Source organism: Embiotoca jacksoni, unplaced genomic scaffold (assembly GCF_022577435.1).
Source record: "Embiotoca jacksoni isolate LCO1_2020_lvr unplaced genomic scaffold, fEmbJac1.0.p SCAF_8, whole genome shotgun sequence".
NCBI classification, from domain to species: Eukaryota; Metazoa; Chordata; class Actinopteri; family Embiotocidae; genus Embiotoca; species Embiotoca jacksoni.
This window is the reverse complement of record NW_027185436.1, coordinates 18030621-18052845: the sequence shown is the minus strand read 5'-3', so window position 1 is coordinate 18052845 and position 22225 is coordinate 18030621. Positions and strand designations below refer to the sequence as shown.

General features: G+C 40.3%; 1 protein-coding gene across 2 annotated transcripts in view; it reads left to right on the top strand.

Annotated features, from left to right (window-relative positions):
• The first annotated feature begins 4716 nt into the window (after nucleotides 1–4716).
• trpm6 (transient receptor potential cation channel, subfamily M, member 6) overlaps nucleotides 4717–22225 on the top strand; it is a 19074-nt gene continuing 1565 nt past the window's right edge. Inside the window, exons 1-39 of one of the 2 annotated variants that reach the window (XM_069178103.1) lie at nucleotides 4717–4741; nucleotides 4880–4959; nucleotides 5187–5225; nucleotides 6098–6287; nucleotides 6587–6800; nucleotides 7062–7186; nucleotides 7313–7484; nucleotides 7578–7752; nucleotides 8119–8242; nucleotides 8323–8395; nucleotides 8668–8768; nucleotides 8901–9035; nucleotides 9666–9719; nucleotides 9943–10077; nucleotides 10196–10315; nucleotides 11036–11307; nucleotides 12752–12980; nucleotides 13307–13459; nucleotides 13596–13751; nucleotides 13861–13989; nucleotides 14222–14473; nucleotides 14567–14741; nucleotides 15089–15203; nucleotides 15289–15485; nucleotides 15595–15727; nucleotides 16522–16948; nucleotides 17199–17790; nucleotides 18196–18293; nucleotides 18428–18530; nucleotides 18821–18867; nucleotides 18969–19033; nucleotides 19133–19158; nucleotides 19282–19335; nucleotides 19532–19597; nucleotides 20465–20763; nucleotides 20926–21008; nucleotides 21084–21289; nucleotides 21433–21484; nucleotides 21650–21762. In XM_069178103.1, coding sequence (XP_069034204.1) covers nucleotides 4724–4741; nucleotides 4880–4959; nucleotides 5187–5225; nucleotides 6098–6287; nucleotides 6587–6800; nucleotides 7062–7186; nucleotides 7313–7484; nucleotides 7578–7752; nucleotides 8119–8242; nucleotides 8323–8395; nucleotides 8668–8768; nucleotides 8901–9035; nucleotides 9666–9719; nucleotides 9943–10077; nucleotides 10196–10315; nucleotides 11036–11307; nucleotides 12752–12980; nucleotides 13307–13459; nucleotides 13596–13751; nucleotides 13861–13989; nucleotides 14222–14473; nucleotides 14567–14741; nucleotides 15089–15203; nucleotides 15289–15485; nucleotides 15595–15727; nucleotides 16522–16948; nucleotides 17199–17790; nucleotides 18196–18293; nucleotides 18428–18530; nucleotides 18821–18867; nucleotides 18969–19033; nucleotides 19133–19158; nucleotides 19282–19335; nucleotides 19532–19597; nucleotides 20465–20763; nucleotides 20926–21008; nucleotides 21084–21289; nucleotides 21433–21484; nucleotides 21650–21762 — 5797 coding nt within the window. In that variant the 5' untranslated portion in view covers nucleotides 4717–4723. Of the gene's footprint in view, nucleotides 4742–4879; nucleotides 4960–5186; nucleotides 5226–6097; nucleotides 6288–6586; nucleotides 6801–7061; nucleotides 7187–7312; nucleotides 7485–7577; nucleotides 7753–8118; nucleotides 8243–8322; nucleotides 8396–8667; nucleotides 8769–8900; nucleotides 9036–9665; nucleotides 9720–9942; nucleotides 10078–10195; nucleotides 10316–11035; nucleotides 11308–12751; nucleotides 12981–13306; nucleotides 13460–13595; nucleotides 13752–13860; nucleotides 13990–14221; nucleotides 14474–14566; nucleotides 14742–15088; nucleotides 15204–15288; nucleotides 15486–15594; nucleotides 15728–16521; nucleotides 16949–17198; nucleotides 17791–18195; nucleotides 18294–18427; nucleotides 18531–18820; nucleotides 18868–18968; nucleotides 19034–19132; nucleotides 19159–19281; nucleotides 19336–19531; nucleotides 19598–20464; nucleotides 20764–20925; nucleotides 21009–21083; nucleotides 21290–21432; nucleotides 21485–21649; nucleotides 21763–22225 lie in introns of those variants that run through there. The other variant, XM_069178104.1, reaches the window with a different exon arrangement.

Below are 22225 nucleotides of genomic sequence, written 5' to 3'. Positions count from 1 at the left end.
TTATCAGCAGGAAAACATGATGAGGAGAGTGTGATGCTCTTCAGCAGGTTGACACATAAGAAGCACATTATGGTTGCTTGAAATGCAGGTGAGATGCAGCAACTGTATGTCCCGAAGGTCAGGGCAGTTTTGTCGGGAGATTGATGCGGGCTGTAGTAAGTGAGCCTCACGATAGTGTAACATCTCATTGATTTATAGGTGAAGCAATAATACTGCTCTTAGAGTGGTTAAATGTTTCTCTGTGAAGGGACACCGTCCATCCTCCAACTGTTCTGTGTGAACAGTATTTCAGACAGTCTGGTTTACAGTAGTTGCTTTTTGTTTTATGCTTAATTAGAATAGTATTTTTATAAACACAGTGTGTGCATACTCTTGTTAAAGGACTTACATAGGTAAGCTTGGTGTGCACATACCAGTTGATGTTATAACTCCTCTGCAGTATCTTTCAGAGCTTATTTGGTGCAACTATCCCAGAGTTGTTGTTGATGTATGTTGTTTGGAATATACATTTTTGATTCTTTTATTCCATGTGTTTTGATACCTCTCTTTGCCAATTCGAACTGTATTGTCAGAGACAGTTTTTTTCTTTGGCAATAAAAAAGTTTTCTATACTTGTCGGATTGAATTTTTCCTTACTTTAATTTGTATTTTTTTTTTTTATCAGTGTCTTTGTCAGGGAAAAATTGAGTGAACCATGGAAGAGTTAATGTTCACAGCAGCCTGCTATGTCCATGTAAAGCAATAAATATTAATGCACGGAAAGAGAACATCCAAAATACACATTTAGGTGTTGATTTAATGTTGATTTGCGTCTCCTAAATTCATCATAGTTTTGCATATATTAAATAAATCAGGCTGTGAACGATATCTGAACTAACCCCCTAATAAAATCTTCAGAATAACGATGGATATTATCATTCATAGTACTTAACATTTATGCATTTTCCCCTAAAGTAGTAATTTTTTTTTTTTTTTTACCTTTCTGAATTGGTACTTTTACCTGAACACGTCTTCCTGCTCAGGACCACGATGGGGGCACAGTCTCGCACCTGCACCATTTGTTTGACAGCTCAGAGGAGAAACAGTCCTGACTGTGTTTGAAGGAGGAAGTCATGAACTCCTCAAGGCTTCTCAGAAAGTATATCGGCGCCCTTTGGACCGGTGGCTGATAAAAAGAGCAGTAAGTCCTCGTCAGGAGGGAAATGATGAAGAGGTGGGCCTGGACTGAGGATCTCTGTTGGACTTCGACATGCTGCATGTTTTGAACTCGAGTCTCCAGCCATGGTAAGTCATGTAGCACTATCACATGTATGTACTGAACAGCTCAGATTTTTTTTTTAATTTTTTTTTTCCAAGCCGGTTTATACAAGAAGTTATGTATCACGGTGTCAAGATTTGACGCTATTGATTTACAAATTAGTTGTTGTTAGCGAACAGCTACCGCTAATTTGAGCAAAGTTGACCTGGGATGTTAATGTTGGTTAAAACAGGTCACCTGGCTTAGTAGCTAAATGCCATGTAAGATAACACTTCTCTAACAAAGTAGATGAGTCAAATTAGTTTACTCAACTTTGCATTTAATTGAAAATAACTTTTTAAATGATATTATTTATGCAACGTACAGTTCTACTACTTTTATTGTGAAGTTATATCTTCTCTAATTGGACAGGGCTGGACGTCCTTATCCTAATTGCTTATTTAGCTGAGTGAAAGTTTAGCTTGCTTTTTTTTTTTTTTTTTTTTTTTTTTTTTTAATTTTTAAATTTTATGAACAAAACACTTAAACTCCATAGCATGGCATGTTTTACACATGCAAGTGAAGGAAGTTGGGATTTTAAGTTGCATGACTATCTGTATAATGTAAAAACATGTAGCTATGTAAAAATACATTCAGTATATTCAGTGGCGTAGGAGGTACTCAAGTCATTTACTTTAGCAAAATTACTGACACACCACTTCAAGTAAAAGTCTAGATTCAACACCTTCCTTCAGTGAACATATGTAAGTATTATTAGTGAAATAATAACTGGAATAATACTGTCCCTGTCAGCGTTTTGCATCAATTTGTGATGACTTTGGATTCATTTTACGGCTGTATTAATGTGCATTATACTGCTGTAGTTATTGAAGGTTGTCGATTGGTTTAATCTACAGTAATGCATCATATTCCATAAGATTATCAAATTTGAGTAGTCTCGCTGTCCTTTGAGGACCACATATCTCTAAAAAGTCGACAAGCTCAGGAAGACCGTCCTGTTTTCAGCTCTTTGACCTTTTCCCGCCGATCCTAGTCGGATTTTAAATACTTTATTAATTTAGGGATTAGGAGAGTTTTATCCAACCATAAAGGAACATTTAATCCTTCAATGTACCAAAAAAACTCCATTGAACTCAAAATCACTCAATTTTGGAGAGACATAGTTTTCACATGGCACAAAGGTCATGGAAAACATTAAGGCTTTTTTCATTTAGACACTTAAAAACAAACATTAACATTTTTAAAATGAATTCTGTGCTGGAGCCAATGAAGGGATTTTAAGATCTGTGAAATGTGTTCATGCCTGCGTGTACCAGTTAAAAGTCTGTTCTGCACCAACTGAAGGCGTGATAAAATATTTTTTGCCGATTCCAGCATACAAAGAATTACAACAGTCCAATCTAGAGGAGATAAAATCATGGATAACTTTCTCCAGGTCTTTCGCGGAGAGAAAGGATTTGACCTCAGCTAAAGTTCTCAGCTGAAAGAACCCGACTTTGATAACGGACTTAACTTGGAGATCCAATGTAAAAGATGAGTCCAAAATCACACCCACATTCTTGACATGGAAATTGAGGGACAATGAGGGACTGTCCAGTATAGCAGCTGAAAGGTGAGAAGGACTGATTAGCAGGATCTCTGTTTTACCTCCGTTGATGCATAGAAAATTTAGCGAGAGCCAGCTTTTGACATCAGCCAGGCAGATCATTAATAAATTTGAGTTCCAGGTTTGAGGGGAAGGTATATTTGAATGTCGTCGGCATAGAAGTGATAAGAAATGTTATGTTAAGTAACGAGCAGGGTAACGCTGTTAGCTTAACGACAACCACCCAGCGAGTTATTAGGTGCTTCTATCACCGTTGCCTCCATACTTTCAAACATAATACGAGGAAAACCCACCACCAGGGAAAGCCCTCCACCGGGGGCGGCCGGGCAGCAAGCTGCTTAGCACAACACATCGCACAGCCAGGACTCCTGTTCTGTGTTCGGGAGCCCGTTGCACCTCCGCCCGGACTTAAATACACAACTTTCAGTTATAATATTAAAGTCCCGTCCGAAAATTACTAACCTTGGCGTTAGCAGCTGGTTGTAACAACGATATTTAGATTAGGTTAGCTCTGTTCAGTCTAGCAAAAGTAGAACGTTAACTTGCATAGCAGCACAGAAAAGCAAGTTTAGGAGCTATAAACTAAATATTATGTAAAACCAATCCAGGAGGATAATTTCATATTTAACAGTAAATTTTTCTCACATTAAAAAAAACAAAAACATAATTTTGTCATGCATTAGACTTACCTTCTCGAGAGGAATCACCGTGTCGGTAGAAATTGCCGGCTGAAGTTGTGGTGGAAAAATTTGAAAAGGGTGTGGACATCATGACGTCATACGCACAATACGACGAGAAACTTAACTGACCTGCTTTTACTGAAATTAGAAGAGCACGTTAAGGGAGCAACGTGTAATAGTAAGTTGATATAGGTCACAAAAGTACCCTGTCATCACTAACGCAGAAAAGTTAGTGAGACTCATTGGAAACATTACATTACTTCAACTACTGCTCAAATTCTCTTTTTAGAGTGTATGAAAATCTGAAAAGTCACTAGCACCTAAAGCTGCCAGAGAAATGCAGTGAAATAAAAAGTGCGATACTTACCTGTGAGATATATTGGGGTAGAAGTATCAAGCTGCATGAAATGGAAATGATCAAGTACGAGATCCTGGAATTTGTACTTAAGTACATCGTTTGAGTAAATGTAATGCATACAACCACTGCATATATGCATGATATCTAATCATCAAAAACAATAATGATGTGGCTGAATTAATCAAGAAAGATGACATAACAAATGTATAAATATATGGTGCCGTAAACAATGCAATCTACTGTCACTTGTCCTTTGTAGAGCAGCATCACCTTAAATTATATAAACATGCATTCTTTTATTTGGTCATAAATCTACATAACTAACTATGTTAAGTTACTACATTGAGCTCAGGATCTTTAAAGTAGTGCTTTAGTTGATTTATGTTTGTTTGTCACGTGGGAATTTTGTAAACTACTGAGGTTTATAAAGAAAACTATTCATAGTAAAAACACTAAGCTGCATGAGCTATGCTTCAGGACCCTGTTTAGTGTTTACACAGTCTGACTCAGGGAGGGAGCACAACAGCTCCCCAACCATGTGGACTAATCTCAGGAAGTGGATGTGTGTATGTTTCCTACCAACAGCGCTCTCCTCAGCGAGGCCATTGTTAAATCTGTTTGGGAAACAGAACACAGACCTTTAAAAAAAAGACAGAGGATGCATTAAGAAAAGGTTGCTCTGAAGTGGAACGATAGGTTGACTGTTATTGCTCACATCCGGTCAGTTTTTTTTTAGGTGTTTTGGAGGAGTGCAGCTCAGGTTTCTGTGAAAGGGAGGGACCTACAGTTAGTTCCCTCTGTAGACCGCTCCCGGCACTACAATGAGCTTCCCTGAGAAGGTCACTGATTACATTTTTTTAAGGATGTGTGTATCTTTTCTTGCTTGAGGAAAAGTTTGCCAGTGAAGATGAAAATAAAGGCCGTTACTGCTCCAGGATCTGTGTACCGTAAGTGAACATTTTCTCTTCTCGTTCCAGTCACGGAAGCGTTGGATTGAGGAAACCTTCTTCAAGAGAGAGTGCGTGAAGTTTATCCCTTCCTCCTGGGACCTACACAGGTAAACTGGAATCTAATTGCAGTGATGAGCTTCCAAAAAGTGTTGGAAGTACAAGATTTTATGATTCTCAGAAGAAATACAGGCGGGTTTGTTTCATCAATACATCGTATGACATTAACATCAGTGCTTGGAAACAATATTTTTCTCAGAGCAGAACTATTTGGCGGTCGGCCCTTCCTTCCAGGAAGTGTATTCTTTGATAATGTGTTTTTTCCTGTTTCCTACAGATGTATTCCAGTATGCCAAGTATGCCAAAACTTAATCAGGTATAATTTATGAATTCTTTGTTTATGTCTCTCTTTATACCCTCACATAACACCCAATCAATCCTTCCATGAGGTTCTTGTTTTCATATTTTGTGAAGTTTTATGCTCCTTTTTTTGACATTTCGCAGTTTTTTTTTTAACTTTTTCTCTATTTCTTTTACATTTTCTCAGTTTTAATGGGGCTTACAGACTCAAAATGATCAAAGTACTAACAGCGTAGGGGGATTTAGGAATGAATGAGAGAACGTGGGAATTTTATGGGCTGTGAAATGTAAAACACAACCAAACAGAAATGTAGACTCAATGACAAAGGGAGGTGAAGAGGAAGGACAGGAGACAGGAAAATGAGAGGAATTGTAGCACTCTGCCTTAAATAGTCCAGGTGAAGGCCTTTTCTTTGTAAGTTATACATGAACAACTCTACCTTTATTTGGGGTGCTTTACCGACATATATTTGTTACATGCATAGTCGAAGGGAAATACCTAATTAAGAATCCCCACATGTCCTATGTTCCTATATTTATCTAAAATGAATTCATAACAAGTAATAGGTGTGTCTTTTAAAAATACATATACATAATATGGTAGGACAGAGACGGAAGACAAAATATGTATGGAAAAAAGTCATATTGGGCCATTATGAGGTGTGATATTAAATCATAAAAATAATTATATATATTGCTTTTGGTTTGGGGGTTTCTTTAGGTGACACTGCAAACCATTAGTAGCATAAATATAGAACTAGCGTTGTCCGAGCAAGTCTTTTATTTTTTTTATTTCTCTGCTAACCTGTGAAGCCCAATAAATATGGCCTTTACAGCCCCAACTGTCACCTTTCCTAAGACTCTTTTCAATGTCTTTGTTTTGGCCAGATGTTGTTGTGGCCGCCTGATGGGGGAACACTCATGGCAGGAGTACCTTCCTCCAGTATCCCTCCATCCTGGTCCTGGGCAGGACGTGGAAGAGGACTGGTCCATGGAGCTGCACACCAAAGCCAGTCCCACCAACGCCTATGGGACCGTCGATTTTGAAGATACTGCCACACGTGTCTGTCGGGCCAAGGTCTGGAAGTTTAAAAACTGTTTGTGTGTTTCTAGGCTCAGTTTACATTAAAAACAAATCTTTAAATATATTCCTCATTTTTAACAAAGTATTTCTCTAAAAATAATGATAAATGCTTGCCCGAGAGTGAGTGAGCCAAGGGTCTAGATTTGTTGTACATACTGCTTTATTATGATGGAAGCAGGTTTTATCGAGCTGTATGACAGCAAAGATGACATCTACAGTCGTGACAAAACAATCCCACTAGCAGCACCTGAGAAAAGAGCTTCTGAGTCCCAAACACCTCTATGTTTTTCCAGTATGTTCGTGTGGCTGTGGACTCCAAGCCAGAAGCATTACTCCAACTGATGCTGAGGGAATGGCAGATGGAGAGACCCAAGTTGCTACTGACCATCCAGGGAGGCTCAGAAAACTTTACACTGCCCGTGAAAGTCAAGCAGGCCTTCAGCAAAGGGCTGATCACTGCTGCCCTCAGCACAGGGGCGTGGATACTCACTGATGGCATTAATACAGGTAACGATTGTGGGTCAGTATACTGAATCTTGGGCTAATGTCTGACATGCATTACCTGATGTGAAACATCTGCCTGTATGATGTCCATGTAACAAAGGGTTTTATTTTGAGTGGTATGTCAATTTATATGTCATGCTGTTGTCAAAGGATTTTAGTGCATCTATTCTCAGTGTCCCTGTGTCTAATGTGTGGGCTGTGACAGCGTGCCATGTCTAATTATATATTTGCTCTGCATTCTGCTGCTCTTTATATGCTTTGTAGGTGTTTCTAAGTACGTGGGTGAGGCCGTGAAAACATTTGGAAGTCACGACCTGAGGAAGAGAAACACAGTCGGCATTGCACCGTGGGGAGTGATTGACAACAACGTGGACCTCATAGGCAGAGATGTCAGTACTAAAATCTGTTTCATGCCGAATGAGAACACCATTCTTCACCGAAAATGTGTACAAGTGTTTACAACATTATATATCATAGTGCATTGTTTTACTACGACTGACTCAACATTGTTTCAGGTGTTCAGGCCTTACCAGCCGCTGGGGAACCCCTTGAGCAAGCGGGCCTGTCTTAATGGTTTCCACTCCCACTTTCTGTTGGTGGACGATGGGACTCTGGGAAAACACGGCTGTCAGTACGGCATCAGGAGGAAATTGGAAAAACACATCAATCTACAGAAGATACATCCTCGTGAGTCAGTGTGTGTTTTTGTGCAATACATAAAGGAAGCACATGGCTTCAATGCGACCGATACTACAGTACCCTCTCCTCCTGTCTTTGTAGGACTAAACCAAGGCGTGCCTGTGGTGTGTGTGGTGGTGGAGGGAGGTCCTGCCATTGTGTCTACAGTGCTGGACTATGTTAGCAATGTGCCCCCTGTGCCGGTGTTTGTGTTCGAGGGCTCGGGCAAGGCTGCTGACCTCCTCGCCTTCTTACACAAGCAGACTGCTGTTGACCGGTATGTAGTTAGGTGTCGACCTATGTGCAGTGAATCCACATTTATGGGTCATTTGGATCCAACATGTTGTGTAAAATGAAACTCCAATATAAGTTGCAGTCTCATTGAAATGGAGCAGCCCAACTTGGGGCCCGTGGACCAGGTTTGGCCCGCACCTTCTTTGTTTTGGCCCAACATGGCATTTAAAAAGCTTGTTAAGTGATATAAAATCCCAACTGTAATGACTGAAAACTGTAAATCTTGTGCAGCTAAAAATGACACAATATGGGTTTTACAACAATGTACAGCATAGTGCTGTGAAGCTTCCCTAATAAACTGGATAGGCCTACGTCTTATGTTACTTTAAATATCCACTGCATTTTTCAGGCAACTGGATGCTGACATTGAAGAGGACTTCCTCGTCAGGATTGGAGGTGTGTTTGGCGTAGAGAGGACCGAAGCCACTCACCTCTACACTCTCCTCCTGCAGTGTATGGATCACAGACAGTCTGTGAGTAAAACAGCATTCGGGAATATGTGCGTTATCATTGAAGACAGCAATTACTCAATCAGTATTTCATTAAACAACAGATCACCATCTTTGATTCAGAGTCAGAGGACCAGATGGCACCTGATGCAGCCATTTTGACTACCACTCTCAAGGGTACTTGTTTTCTCCTCTTGGTAGTGATTGTAGGCATTTTTCTCTGTGAACAGTTTAACATGTCAGAGCAGGAAAAGTGCATGTTTAAATGATAACATTAACAATTGCTTCATTCTTTATGGATTGATTAGATCCACGCTTGGACTAATGATCAATTATGTTAGATCAGGGTTTTTTCTTCAACAAGTCAAAATGTCAGCCAGGAAAAAGGTGTGCTTGGAATGTAGTGAAATAAGTTGCGTTGTATGTTTTTTGCTTTGAATAAAACACAGGCACTAAGGCCAGTCCTGCAGAGCAGCTGAGCATGGCTCTGGCTTGGGACAGGGCTGACATTGCTCAGAAAGACGTCCTAGTGTACGGACAGCATTGGCAGGTGAGACTGAAAATCACTTCTGCAAGATATAGTTTAAATGCAGTCCATTAACGCAGATGAGGAACATTGTACATGCTTATTTTTTTCTGTCGTGATCATATCAATTTTAATAATTTAATGTGCTGTATGTAGGTGGGCTCCTTGGAGCAAGCAATGCTCGATGCTCTGGTGATGGACCGTGTCAGTTTTGTCAAAATGCTGATCGACAACGGCATGACTATGAGCCGCTTCCTCACCGTGGATTGTCTCGAGGAGCTCTACAACACGGTTGTTGTGATATATTTAACTACTTATAATGTTTAAGACACGCCTTTCTGTTTGAGTTCTTCAATCTCATTGATCAAGAATAGAATACAACACTGAAATACATTTTAAAAAGCTGTCATTCCATCATAGGAAAAATATCTCGCACCCCACACAACTCTTGTTTGTCTTGCTGTGCTGTCTTTTGTTTTCCCTTGGCTCTCACTTTGCTATACAAACTGAAGAAAAACAATTCTTTTGTTTGTGGCTCTTGAAGCACAAATTCCAAAACTGTGGCTTTGATTGAAATCACAATAATGCACTGTAAGTGTTTTGCACCAAGATTCACTGTGTTTTGTGGTCAGTTGCATCTAGGGTATTTTCCAAGTTGTTGTTTTTGGGGATTTTCTGAAATCACAGAGCTCTTTGTCATACATTCACACTTGGCTTTCTCCACACTTCCTTTATTTTTTGTGTATTAAAGCCTGTTTACTTATTCATAACTCTGGAATAATAAGTCCCTTCAAGAGTCAAGTTAACAATCGCAGAGCTGCCGCTTAATGTGCAATATGCAACTGTGTTAAAAAAGTAACTGGTAGATTTCTGGTTACTCGTCTTTTCTCTCTAAATAATAATACAAATTTGTCTCTCCAGCCACAGGGGCAGACACACCGTTTCCTGCACCACCTTGTTGAAGACACAAAACAGGCGAGTAGTGAGAAGGCCTGTAATAATGAATATTAAATTATAATACAAAAGTACATGCATGCATACAAAAATTATACATTATACTACAGATGTTATCGTATTTTACAGTTTCTTTTTATTTACTGGAGCAGCCATATCTACATCTGTGTATTATATTCAGTATGTGTTGTTTACTGTGTTCTTGTATGTATGTGTGTGTGTGTGTGTGTATATATATGTATAGACTTCTCTTCCCATAGGTTACCGTCTTTCCCTCATTGACATCGGCCTGGTGATTGAATACCTTATAGGAGGAGCGTACCGCAGCAACTACACACGGAAACAGTTCAGAGCCGCGTACAGCCGCATGCAGAACAAAGTGAGCACTGATACTACAAAGTATTTTTTCGTCTGCTGTTTTTTAATAAATGTCCTATAAAAATGGCTTCACTTGAATTTTCTCACAAGTAATTAGCCCATTCCTCATTGTTTTGTAGGAGAGTAGACAGGATAGTTCCTCCTCCTTGCCTAAACACAGACGAGGATTGGTACCAACCAGGAACAGGAGTCCTCAGGACCTGCATTTCTTTAGAACTGCTCAGCCCTACAAACGCAAGGTTGGTGAGGGCGCCGGTGACAGCCATGGCCAGAGGCATTATCTTTTCAGGTTGTCGTCCTTCCTAAAAATACACTTAATAACTTTCATTACTTCATTCAAAGACTTCACTGCGTTTATTATATGAGTCTAGACAGACATGGATGTAAACTGTAACTTGACTGGTTGGGGCAGAATTCGAGTTTTCAGTGTGGGTTATACGTATACTGTCAAACTTCCTTTAAGTCATTCAAACCAATACTTAACAATTGAAACAATTATGTGTTTTCTGACAAATTCTTGTACCCCTGTGTAACTCAACCTTTTGGATCTCCAAGGCATCTTTAATATAGCCTTGTACAGACATTTTATTTTTACATTTTATTTATTTATTTGACCTTTATTTAACCAGGTAATATCAATTGAGAACCAATTCTCATTTACAATGATGACCTGTCAGCACAGTCCACAGACCTGAGGTGCATGTTTTTGGATGATGGGAGGAAGCCGGAGAACCCGGAGAGAACCCACGCAAGCACAGGGAGAACATGCAAACTCCTCACAGAAAGGCCCAGGACCGGATTCGAACCGAGAACCTTTTAAACTGTGTTACATTGCCTCTTTATTTTCCCTTCTGCCTCCTCTTTTCTCTATCACATCTTTTGTGTGGGTCATCTCTAGCCCTCTTTATTTCCATTCCATTGTCTTTTCTTACGTCCGCACTTCTGTCTTTTGCATGTAGGAGCAAGATGTGTCACCCGGCACCAGTCAAGAGATGACGTTGAGTCCAGGCCTTGATGAGGCTTCGATGCTAGTTCCTTTCAACTTCAGCGACCTGTTTGTGTGGGCAGTTCTTCAGCAGCGGCAGCAGATGGCACTGTTCCTGTGGCAACACAGCGAAGAAGCTTTGGCACGTGCAATTGTAGCCTGTAAGCTTTACCGCTCCATGGCCTTCGAGGCACGGCAGAGCAGCATGGACGACAACGTTGCAGAGCGATTCAAGACATATTCACTGTGAGTATACAATCATGTGAAATAATGAGGGAAAGCTGTTGTAACGTTTTCAACATATTTGAAGAGGGAAAGAATTGATCCTCCTTAAAACAGTGCCTTCAGATAAAAATGATATACTCAAGATAAATTACACATATAATTGACATTTTGTGGGTATTCTCATGATTTACATAACAAAAAAACAGTTCAGTCACATGGTATCCCTACATTCATTCCCTCCTAAATCCATAACATTAGAATCAGGGGTTTCAGAGTGCAGGGGCCATGATTAGAACCATAGGGAGTGACAGGGGGAACTTCTCTTATTTAAACTTTTGATATTGAGGGTCTGGTGGTCTCTTTGCTATTGAAGTGTGTGGTGTCATCAAGCCAAGGTGTGAAGAGCTCTCTAAGGCCTTCAGAATTGTTTTTGTAAATCTATGAGTGTAGCAAGGTAGTTAAAAAGATCTCCAAATTATTGAATCTAAATTATTCCACTGTAAAAAAAAAAAAAAGAAACATCTATAAGGAGCGTAGATTTTAAATGACTGCATTTGTTCAGGACTTTCCACTGCATAAATTCAAACCAGGAGCAGACTGTTGCTTAAACAAGTCTCCAAGAATCCCAAAATGACATCACATGATCTGCATGATCTGCTCAGAATTGTTGATGTCAGAGTGCAGGCATCTAAAATCAGGAAGAGATTGAACAAATTTAACCGAAATGGGAAACGTGCCAGGAAAAAGCCTTTGGTGTCTGAGAAGAACATGAGAGCAAAAGTACAATTTGCCATTGAACATACAGGCAAAGACCAGGCCTTTTGGAAAAATGTGCTGTGGACAGAAAAATCAAAGATTAAACCTATTGAAATGTTGTGTGGATTTTTCAACCGGCAGTTCATGCAAGAAAACCTTCAAACATCTTGCAGATAAAGGAATTTTACATGGAAAAATGATCAAGAATTTCAAGAGGATAATTATAGAAGAAACAGACAAGAAGTTATTTCTGCTAAAGGGGGAAATTCTAGCTTCTGAGGCCAAGGGTGTACTTACTTTTTTTCATAAAATGTTACATCTATTGATATTTTTCTTGAATATATTATTACAAAACCAAATTTTTCTTGTAGTGTTGTTCAAGTTTATCACCTTTATCTGTTGTAACTGCATCAAAAAGGATTCAATGTTTGCTTGTTCGAAAACATGTCAAAAATGTCTACAATTTCTATGGGAGGTACTTATTTTTTTCACATGACTATATGTTACTGTGTGTTTATGAGATATAGGTTCGTAGTAGTGTGACTAAAGATCCAATGTGTAATTTTGACTGTTTTCGAGTCTCGTTTCATCCTGTGTTTTGAGTTTTTGGTGTTGTTGGTGTTTATTTCTTATTTTTATGTTTATTTGATAAATGTCATTTAATTGTTGATAATGAAACCTGTGTCTCTTTCCTGTCTCTGTGTCTCAGTGAGTTTGGTCAGCTGGCTGTGGATGTGTTAGACTGTGCATTTCGTCAGAACGAACAAATGGCCATGAAGCTATTGACCTCTGAGATGGAGACATGGAGCCACTTCACCTGTCTGCAGATGGCTGTCTCCTCATGTCATAGACCGTTCGTCTCACACTCCTGCACCCAGACCCTCCTCACAGATCTCTGGACCGGTCCGCTCAACATGAGGAAAAACTCTTTTTTGAAGGTGAACATTGCAGAAAAAGTCAGATAAACCAGATTAAATTCATATGTTTGAATTTGTTACAACCATAAAGTGGTCTCTGATTATAATTGAAAAAAAAAATGAACAGACGAAAATAATAAATGTAATTCTACCTGGGTTCAACATCCCAGCCCATTGACCATTGTAATAGCATTACAATTATCATTACAATTAGTCATTTGATCCAAATTTAATTAAAAAAAGATTTCTTGATTAAGCTAATGTTTCATGTCATAAGTTATGCTTTCCTGAAGTTTCTTGGTAGTTGTATAGTCTTACATGATACACTTGTTATCTCTTTGGTCCAGATCATTTTGAGCCTTCTTCTGCCTCCCGCCATCTTGCTACTGGAGTTTAAGAGCAAAGCTGAAATGTGCCACGTACCACAGACCCATGAGGCAATGCTGTTTGGACTTGACTCTGTCAAGTCAGCATCATCACCTGAGGGAACTGATCACATGGTAAAGTGTCAGTGGTTCTCTCATCTAGCACTTTTTTCAAACTGGATCTGGATTCCTAATAGCCTCAGTATCACGCTTCTTTTGTCTGGTCTCCCATTCTGTTCTTCCTGTTGTACTCTCGTCTACCCTCTTACAGGACAGTCAGGATGCAGAGCGAGGCCTGTCTTTCCATAACAAATGTCTTGGTTCTGTGTCAGAAACTGTCTCCTCCGTAACTGTGCTGTGTCTGTTCTGGATCACAAGACTCTATGATTTCTACACAGCTCCTGTTGTCAAATTCTGGTTTCACACCGTAGGTGGCGTACATCGGAGCACATTACATCGCTCTTGTATCTCTTGTCTGTGTGTGGTATCTAATCTCTTATTATCTCTCTCTGAATGTTTTTCTGTCTCTACTTTAGATGTCCTACTTGGTCTTTCTGATGTTATTCTCCTACGTCGTCCTGGTGAAGATGGGGGATCGACCCAGTGTTCAGGAGTGGCTGGTCATAGCGTACATGTTGTCCACTGCAGTAGAGAAAACCAGAGAGGTGAGCGATCAAGTAGATAACATCACTAATTTGTATTAATAAACTATCACTGTGCATTGTCTCAAGAAGGCATTTGTAAAAAATATAGATAATACAATTATTTATAGGAATATATATATATATGTGTGTGTGTGTGTAAACAATTTTCAATGAAAATAATATCATGTTTGATAAAGCAATACAGTTTCATGCTAGATAACAAAAACTATCAAAATATATACCTCTAAATTAGGTGTTAATGTCTGAGCCGAGGAAGCTGGTCCAGAAGCTGAAGATTTGGTTCTCAGAGTACTGGAACATCTCAGATTTCATAGCCATCCTCCTTTTCCTGGCCGGACTGGTAATGCGTTGGCATCCTGATCCTTACCTGACGGCAGGACGCATCACTTACTGTCTGGACATCATCTTCTGGTTCGTCAGGGTGACAGATCTGCTGGCTGTTAATCAGTATGCTGGCCCTTACCTCACCATGATCACTAAGATGGTTAGTAGAGACGCTACAAGACTTGTTGGAGAAGAAAGTGGAGAAGTGTTCTTTGTAGTAACCACTCCCACCTCTTTCTCTTTCTGTGCCCAGACCAGTAACATGTTCTTCATCGTGGTGATGATGGCAATAGTACTGTTGAGCTTCGGGGTGTCCAGGAAGGCCATCCTGTCGCCAGATGAGGAGCCGTCCTGGAGCCTCGCTCAAGACATCGTCTTCCAGCCCTACTGGATGATCTATGGAGAGGTCTACGCGTCAGAGATAGATCGTTAGTGATTCAATAAAAAAACACTAGAATTTAACGTCCATGTTTTTGTTGTCGCCTCGAGTTTCCTTGTGGAGGTGCTTAATGGCAGATTTTCTTGCAAAGTGCAACTTGCTACTGGTCACTGTATGTTTGTTTGTGGTCGTTGACAATAAGCAGAAGGAATTTCAGACCAATCAAATCACCTCTCTAATGTTATGTGATTGATACGAATCTAAACATCTGTAGGGCTAAAAGCATTTGCACAGTAATGTTAAAAGAACAAAATCAATCTACATTCAGGCATTTCAGTATTTGTGACATTGGTGAATGAGTTAAACATAATTTGATCATTACCTGTGTGTCAACAGCATGTGGCACAGATCTTCCATGTCCTCCTGCGTCCTTCCTCACGCCAATCCTCCAGGCGGTCTACTTGTTCTTCCAGTATATTATCATGGTCAACATCCTCATTGCATTTTTTAAGTATGTTCATTTTAAGAAATCGTAATTAAATTATTTAGTATTTTAATGGGCCCTTCTTAAATGACTGTTGTCTTCTTATTAACAGCAACATCTACTTTGACATGGCATCAACATCCAACAAGCTGTGGAAGTACAACCGGTATCGCTACATAATGACCTATCAGGAGAGGCCATGGCTGCCCCCGCCTCTGATCCTCCTTAGTCACATGACCTTCGCTTTGAGAGCCATCAACAGGAAATTTAGTGGAGATGCTGAGCGGGAAGAGAGAAGCTCTGGACTTAGTGAGTACCAAAGCGTGTGTGTTGTGGATAGAAAACTAATTAAGCAGTTATCTCTACACAGCTTACAAGTCAATAAAGTCACCTCTCCTTTCTTACTTGTCTTTACCAGAGCTCTATCTTGGCCACAAGGATCGCAAGAAGCTCCATGAGTTTGAGGAGAAATGTGTACAGGCATACTTTCATGAGAAGAGTGAATGTCTCCACAGCAGCCAAATTAACAGGATCAAAGCCACAGCTGAGAGGTTGGATTGATATTGTGTAAACTAGGACTGTAGAATGTGCAATTACAGAGATGCTCTTGTGTGTTTCTACTGCATCAGCCCCTGCTGTCTCTCTGACTACTTTCTGGCCTTTTATATTTGTCTCATGTGGGTCCTCGTACAGGATGATATCAGCGTTCATGCTTTTATAAAGAGTAAGCTGTGATAGTGACATTTAGTATAAGGGGCTCATGTAGCAAAGAAGAATGTTTAAAAATGATTAGGTGCTCTGTTGCCTGGTACAAATTGGATTTGGTGTAGTGAAGTGATAATAGTTTCTCTAATAAGTGGGAGGCCAGACATTTGTGTTTAAAGCAAAAAACAATACATTGTCTGTACTATCGGACCCACAATGGCTCTTTCTGTCCTCATATTTTCCCTCATAATGATTATTATGTGATTAACAGGTATTCGTGTTGATGCATCTGTCTGAAGATGACAGCTGATTCTCAGTGAATTTATATTTCTGTTTAAAAAGAGCGCTTTTTTCTGACTCCGATAAATCACAGAAAAGTGAAGTGCACGTGAACAGTGATATCATTCTTGCTGGAAATTTACACTGCAGTTGCAGCTGATTCTTTGTAATTGTATATATGTATATGATTGATTTACATTTTGATTGTGACATTGGTATGAGTTTATGGTCGACTGCTCACTGATTTTTTATCAGCTGTGAGATTTGGTAAACTGAAGAACAGCAAACATGCAACATTATTGTTAAAAGGAGGGAAAACACGTTTTGAAAGTATAAATATTATTTTGTTTTGTTCCACTAGAGCAGAAGAGATGTGCATGATGGTGGGGGAAGTCTCAGAGAAGGTCAACTTCATCCAGGACAGCCTGTCAGAGTTGGACTGTCAGCTGGGTCAACTCCAGGACCTTTTGGCGCTAGCCGTGGACACCCTCACTCTGCTCTCTGCTTCCGACAGCCTACATCAGGAGGAAGCACGCCTGGCTCAATGTCAACTCATCACAGCATCCCGGCACGTCCACCCCCACAGCTGGTCCCTCCCACACGGAAGTGTTGCCGACTGTGATGTTCCTAATATGCGGCGACTGATGGCCAAGTCATGTAAAAGTACCTCACCCTCCCTACTAAAAGGCCATAGTTTGGTGGTGAGTAGACTTGTGTCACAGGAGTGCCATGTTGGAGGCAGCGACAGACATGGACCCACCGAGATGGGAGAGGAAACAGCACAGGAGGTATTTAGTGTTTTATTTTAATGCTGTCATTTCATAATAATGCAATGAAAGAAAATGAGGATGTTGCAAACCTGACCTCGGCCTTTGGGGGGAGACCAGCTTAAAAAGATTGTGTCCAGACTCATAAAGTATCACATCATTATTTTAATACCTAACACTGTCCTCTCAGCTTTATAACAGTCAAACTTCCACATTAAAGCTCATGACTTTTACAGTTTGAAATGTTTTGTGCAACACATTCTTTCCTCAGGATTCACAGTCTGCTACTGTTGACCATTGGTTGGGAGTTTCTCGACCTGCGTCCCGTGCCTCCTCCTCTCACTTTTACAGTGGCAGAGTTCCTCTTTGTGGTGTCAGGATTCAGACTCCCTGTGAGTCCTGTGAACCATCCTGCTGTGGTTCTCCTCTCTCACGCAGAGGCTTGGAGTCACCCCATCATTTATATCCTAATCAGGAGGAAATGTCCATGGAAATGGGAGTAGAGGAGGAAGAAGAGGAAGAGCAAGAGGAGGAAAGGACACAGGAACAGATGTCTAATATAGACTTATGCCAAGTCTCGAGCAATGCTTTCCTACTGTCTGACCCACCAGACATATCCGAGGGTTTAATAAATCCTGCCTTTTCTCTGGATGATAGCCAACCATATTCTCAGTCCAGGCATTCCAGCCAATGGAGAAGACCAATAAAATCCCCCAGGTTGCTGTGTATGTCCAGAGACCGTCCCTACGATTACTGCAGGTCTCTGTCTTCCAGTGTGGAGAATATCACTTTTTCTGGAGCACCCATCGGCTCAATGATGGAATCATTTCCTTCTCTCAACGAGCCAATGAACAAAGAGTCTGGTAGGTGGGGCTTCATGGATAACACATTGCTACAATGCAGCAGGAGCCAAGGTATCGCTGCAGACAAGTGCGGTTAGAAAATCTACAAGCCAAAAGAGCTTGCATTAGCTGAGAAATGTTTACGATAAGTATACAGTATATGGAAATGTTGACCTCATTTTTGTGAAAGCGCTAGAACTTGTATTATAAAAAGACATGTATTATTCAGGTATGAAGATATTCAGATATTCCTTGTGTTTTGTTCCCGGTGAAAATAATAGAAAAGCAAACTTTATACAATTTCTTTTTTTTTTTTTTTTTTTAAATCTGTATGTACATTATGACTTCTTTTGTGTACTGGGTGCATTATTGTGTTATCATGCATCCACACAGTTGAACAGCTTATGTGTATCTTTGTTTCTGCAGAGTGGTCCAAATCATCTGACTTCACTCAGGTGTTGGACAACAGAGGAAAAAAACAGAAAAGGAAGACAGTGAAGATACAGGAGACCAGTCCAGATCCTGTAATGTGCAACTAGTTGTGTTCCTCAGAGCATATGGTTGAGATTGACTGTATTCATGACCACTGAAATTTCTCTTCAAAAGTTATATTCTGTGATTTTTTTTTTTTAATCTCTTTATTTGTTATGGTAAATAGGTCGCTGTGCAGTCCCATTGGTCTGATGCCTCCTGGAGAAGGCGTCAGAGGTTAAGAGGAGAACCTACATGTTGGTCTGCTTCAACCAGTCTCTGTCAGCTTAGTAAGGACCTACAATCCTATTTAGATTGAGTGCACACTGTATTAGTAAGTAGAGATTTCAGAAAGTAACTGTAAATATACATCATCCAGTTGAATCTGTGTGCACAGTAGCACAAGAAGAATGACAAGGTGGAGAGAGGTAGATGACAATAAAAAAGAGCCTGTTGGTTTGTCATATCAAGACCTTTCTGAATTTGTTATACTACCAACCCATTATGTGTGTATAAATTACCAACATTGCAAAGTTTTGTTTTCAAGATTTGATGATTTTTAATATCACAATTGTTTCAGATTTTGAACCCATGGATTTGTTGCAGAAACGGGTGTTTTCCCATCAGGTAAATCTGTGTTAAATTTGTGGTGGCATCAGAAATATTCAGGACATACGATACACAGTGAGTTTATGTCAGTGAGATTGGTCTGATTGATTGTTCTTTAGGATGTGTGGAGCCCTCCTCATTCAGCGTGGAACAGCTGGGCCAGATCCATGAACCGTAGGTCTTCGTAAGTCTGCCTCTCTTCCGACTAGCCACAATGACCATGAATTTCAAAGCCCCTGATTGTAATAATTACATAACATTTTTATCTTTGTCTTTGTCACAGTTTACAGAGTGGCATCACACCTGAAGGTATTTCTAAGCATACAGCTTGAATACATCTCCTTTAAAGTAATATGGTAATATAATTAATTTGTTCATTATTGTGAGACTGTACTGTTTTGTATTGTCATTTTTTTTTCATTTTGTTTACAGCAGCCAAGAGCTCCTCATTTCAGTCCACTGACAATTTGTATCCACACTATTCAGGTATTAACATTGTATTCTGAAAATGAATGCTTGACTAAATCAGAGGCGATCAACATTCATGGTGCACTCTGTTACCGAAGGGGTTTCTGTCTGGAATCACCTATTGTGTGTCTGTTTTTCTGGGATTGAATGAGTAATTGCACTTGTGTATTGTGTCATTAGTAGTTTTGACCCTGTTGTGTCTGTGTGTTAACAGCAATGGAGAGAAACAATCTGATGAGATTGGCTCACACCATCCCCTTCACTCCTGTTTCCATGTTGGGTAATTTTCTTGTTTGGTGTTACAGTCTCCTTAGGTCTCTTTTTTTACAGCAGCAAAGTCAACAAGTTGATTAATCCATCAGAGACCCATCAGCCTGTGGAGCAGGCTGCCGTCAGTGCGTCGGTTAGGTAGATGTGGTGGGGGTCACAGGGTTGTCCGGTCAGGAGAGAGGCTAGGGCAAAGGGGTGTTTTTATGTTTGCTGGTCCCTGCCAGCCAGGAGGTATGCAGGTGAGGACAGAGGTGACAAGGAGCCCATGTGGAAGCAGATTCCTTTGTCTCGGAATACCCGCACCGAAACCACAGGGGGGACGGCAGAGGATGACACGTCTGCTGCATGCTGCTGGAAGCAGACCGGGCCAGAGACCCTCGGCAAACCAGAGACAAAGTAGAGCGGGCTGCACATTTTCTAATTGCCAGATAGGGTTATCATCCAACAATAACACCGTTGGTTGTTTGTTTTCTTGTTTGTTTAATTCCTTGCACGATTGTTTAGTTAGTTTAATTTAATATTATTCTATTTTATTGTATATATTGTGCATTTTTATATTTAATATTTTTTACTGTTATTTTTATTGCTTTACCTGTATCATAATATCATAATGCTGCTGTAGCGAAACAATTTCCCCTTGTGGGATTAATAAAGTATCTATCTATTGATCGATCTATCTATCTATATCGATCGATCGTCTGTATGACCGAAAAAGAATAAACAATCAAATCTTTGTATTGAACAGTAACATCCTATTCGAATGGCAAAATTCTGAGTTAGTAACAGCTGTACTTATCTACTGTTGTTTTACTTGACAAAAAAATGTCTCTTAAATTTCTTACATTTACCTCATTTAGTTTTTCCTCATTTTCTGTAGGAGGTGAAGAGGTAAGCGTCTACTCTCTGGAGGAAGTTCCCTCTGGTACTGATCCTGAATCGGGCTCAATCTCTTCCTGGTCATCACGAGGTCAGTCTGCATTGCTTCAGCTCCTCTCCTGTGAAGAGGGCTCTCTGGATGGGGGTCTCCGACAGGGTTGCAGGATGCTATGTACCTGGGCAGAACAGGACGTACTCAGACCTGGTATGGTGTACGTGGTCAAAGCCTTCAGGCCAGAGGTGGTTCATGCCTGGCAGAGAAACTTCCATGGTAGCACACCACTGCAGCTTTGTTTAAGGGTAGGTGTACCAAAATTCGGTGCACGTGAGCAAACATTCACTGAATTGTTGATGATATTTATATAAGCCACTGGCAAGGTCATTCAGCTAAATTGGGCGCATTTAAGGGCAATTTTATATAACTTTAACTCCATTATTCATTTCCGTTTGACATCTTTAAAGGAGATCCAGCAGCAGAGAGCAGCCCAGAAGATGATGCAAGTGTTTAACCAGGTCAAACCCGATGATATGCACCACTCACCAAGGTGTGTGTTTTTTTTTTTCATGTATAATATTCATGCATCAGACAAATGTAGTAACTAGGCCTTCCCACCCACCAGATTTCTCGATGTATCACTGGTCCTCTGGCATTTGAACGGTCAGTGGTTGACTATTGAGAGGAACATGTCTGGTGACTTCAGGAAATACAACAACAACACAGGAGAGGAGATCACCCCCTGCTGTTCACTGGAAGAAATGCTGCTAGCGTTCTCCCACTGGACCTACGAGTATTCGCGCAGAGAGCTGCTGGTGCTCGATATACAAGGCAGGTCCTTTCACCATGTGTGTGTTTGTGGCATGCCTGTTTATGTTTGCAGGTGTGAGATGTTGAGTGTGAATCTGTCTTTTTCTTTTTCGCTGTTTTTGTTCTGTTGTGTTTTTCTTATTACTTTGTTCCGTTCTTAACAGGAGTGGGAGAGGAGTTGACTGACCCAACAGTCATTATGGCAGATAACCAAAGGTGCAGTAACCACTTCTGTTAAATATACCATTAATAACTTCTGGTTTCAGAAATCATTCACCTCTGATTTAAGAACTTTACATCATATTTGATGTATATTGAACAAAGACGGATAAGAATTTTTTTTCAGGCTGCACTCTGATGCTGTCTCTGACCTTGTTGCAGTGGTAACAGAGGCGAGATGCTGTTTGGTCCTGATAATCTTGGAGATGCTGCCATCAATGGTTTCCTGCAGAAACACTCTTGCAGTGTCTGCTGCCGCCGACTGGGCCTGAAAGGTCAGAAAATGTACCAGATCAGTATCTGAGAGACAGAGAAAACATGTGCGTGATAGTGACATTTAATAATGTGTGTCACACACTTCATTTGCATTTACATAGGATTTTCTCTCAGTATTTTTTTTTTTTTTTTTTATCTATCTTGTGTACGTGTGCATATGCATGTATTTGTATGTCACCTCTGTGTCGTCACTCAGGAGGCCAACTTGGCTCTGAGAAATCCCCAACAACTTCAAATGAAGACAGCACACACCAACAGCCAGCTAATTAATCTGCGAGTGTTCGTTTATTTCTATAACAACAGTAGTGTTTGAGGCATGGGGGTGGGCCCTGCTTTGTGCGTTGTGCTGCACGGCCTTTGATTACATATTAATCATGTCTTTGTGCTGGCGATGTGCTGCTGAGACATTAGCTTTGATTAACTATTAATTAACGTCTCTGGGTAGACATGATACCGGCATCT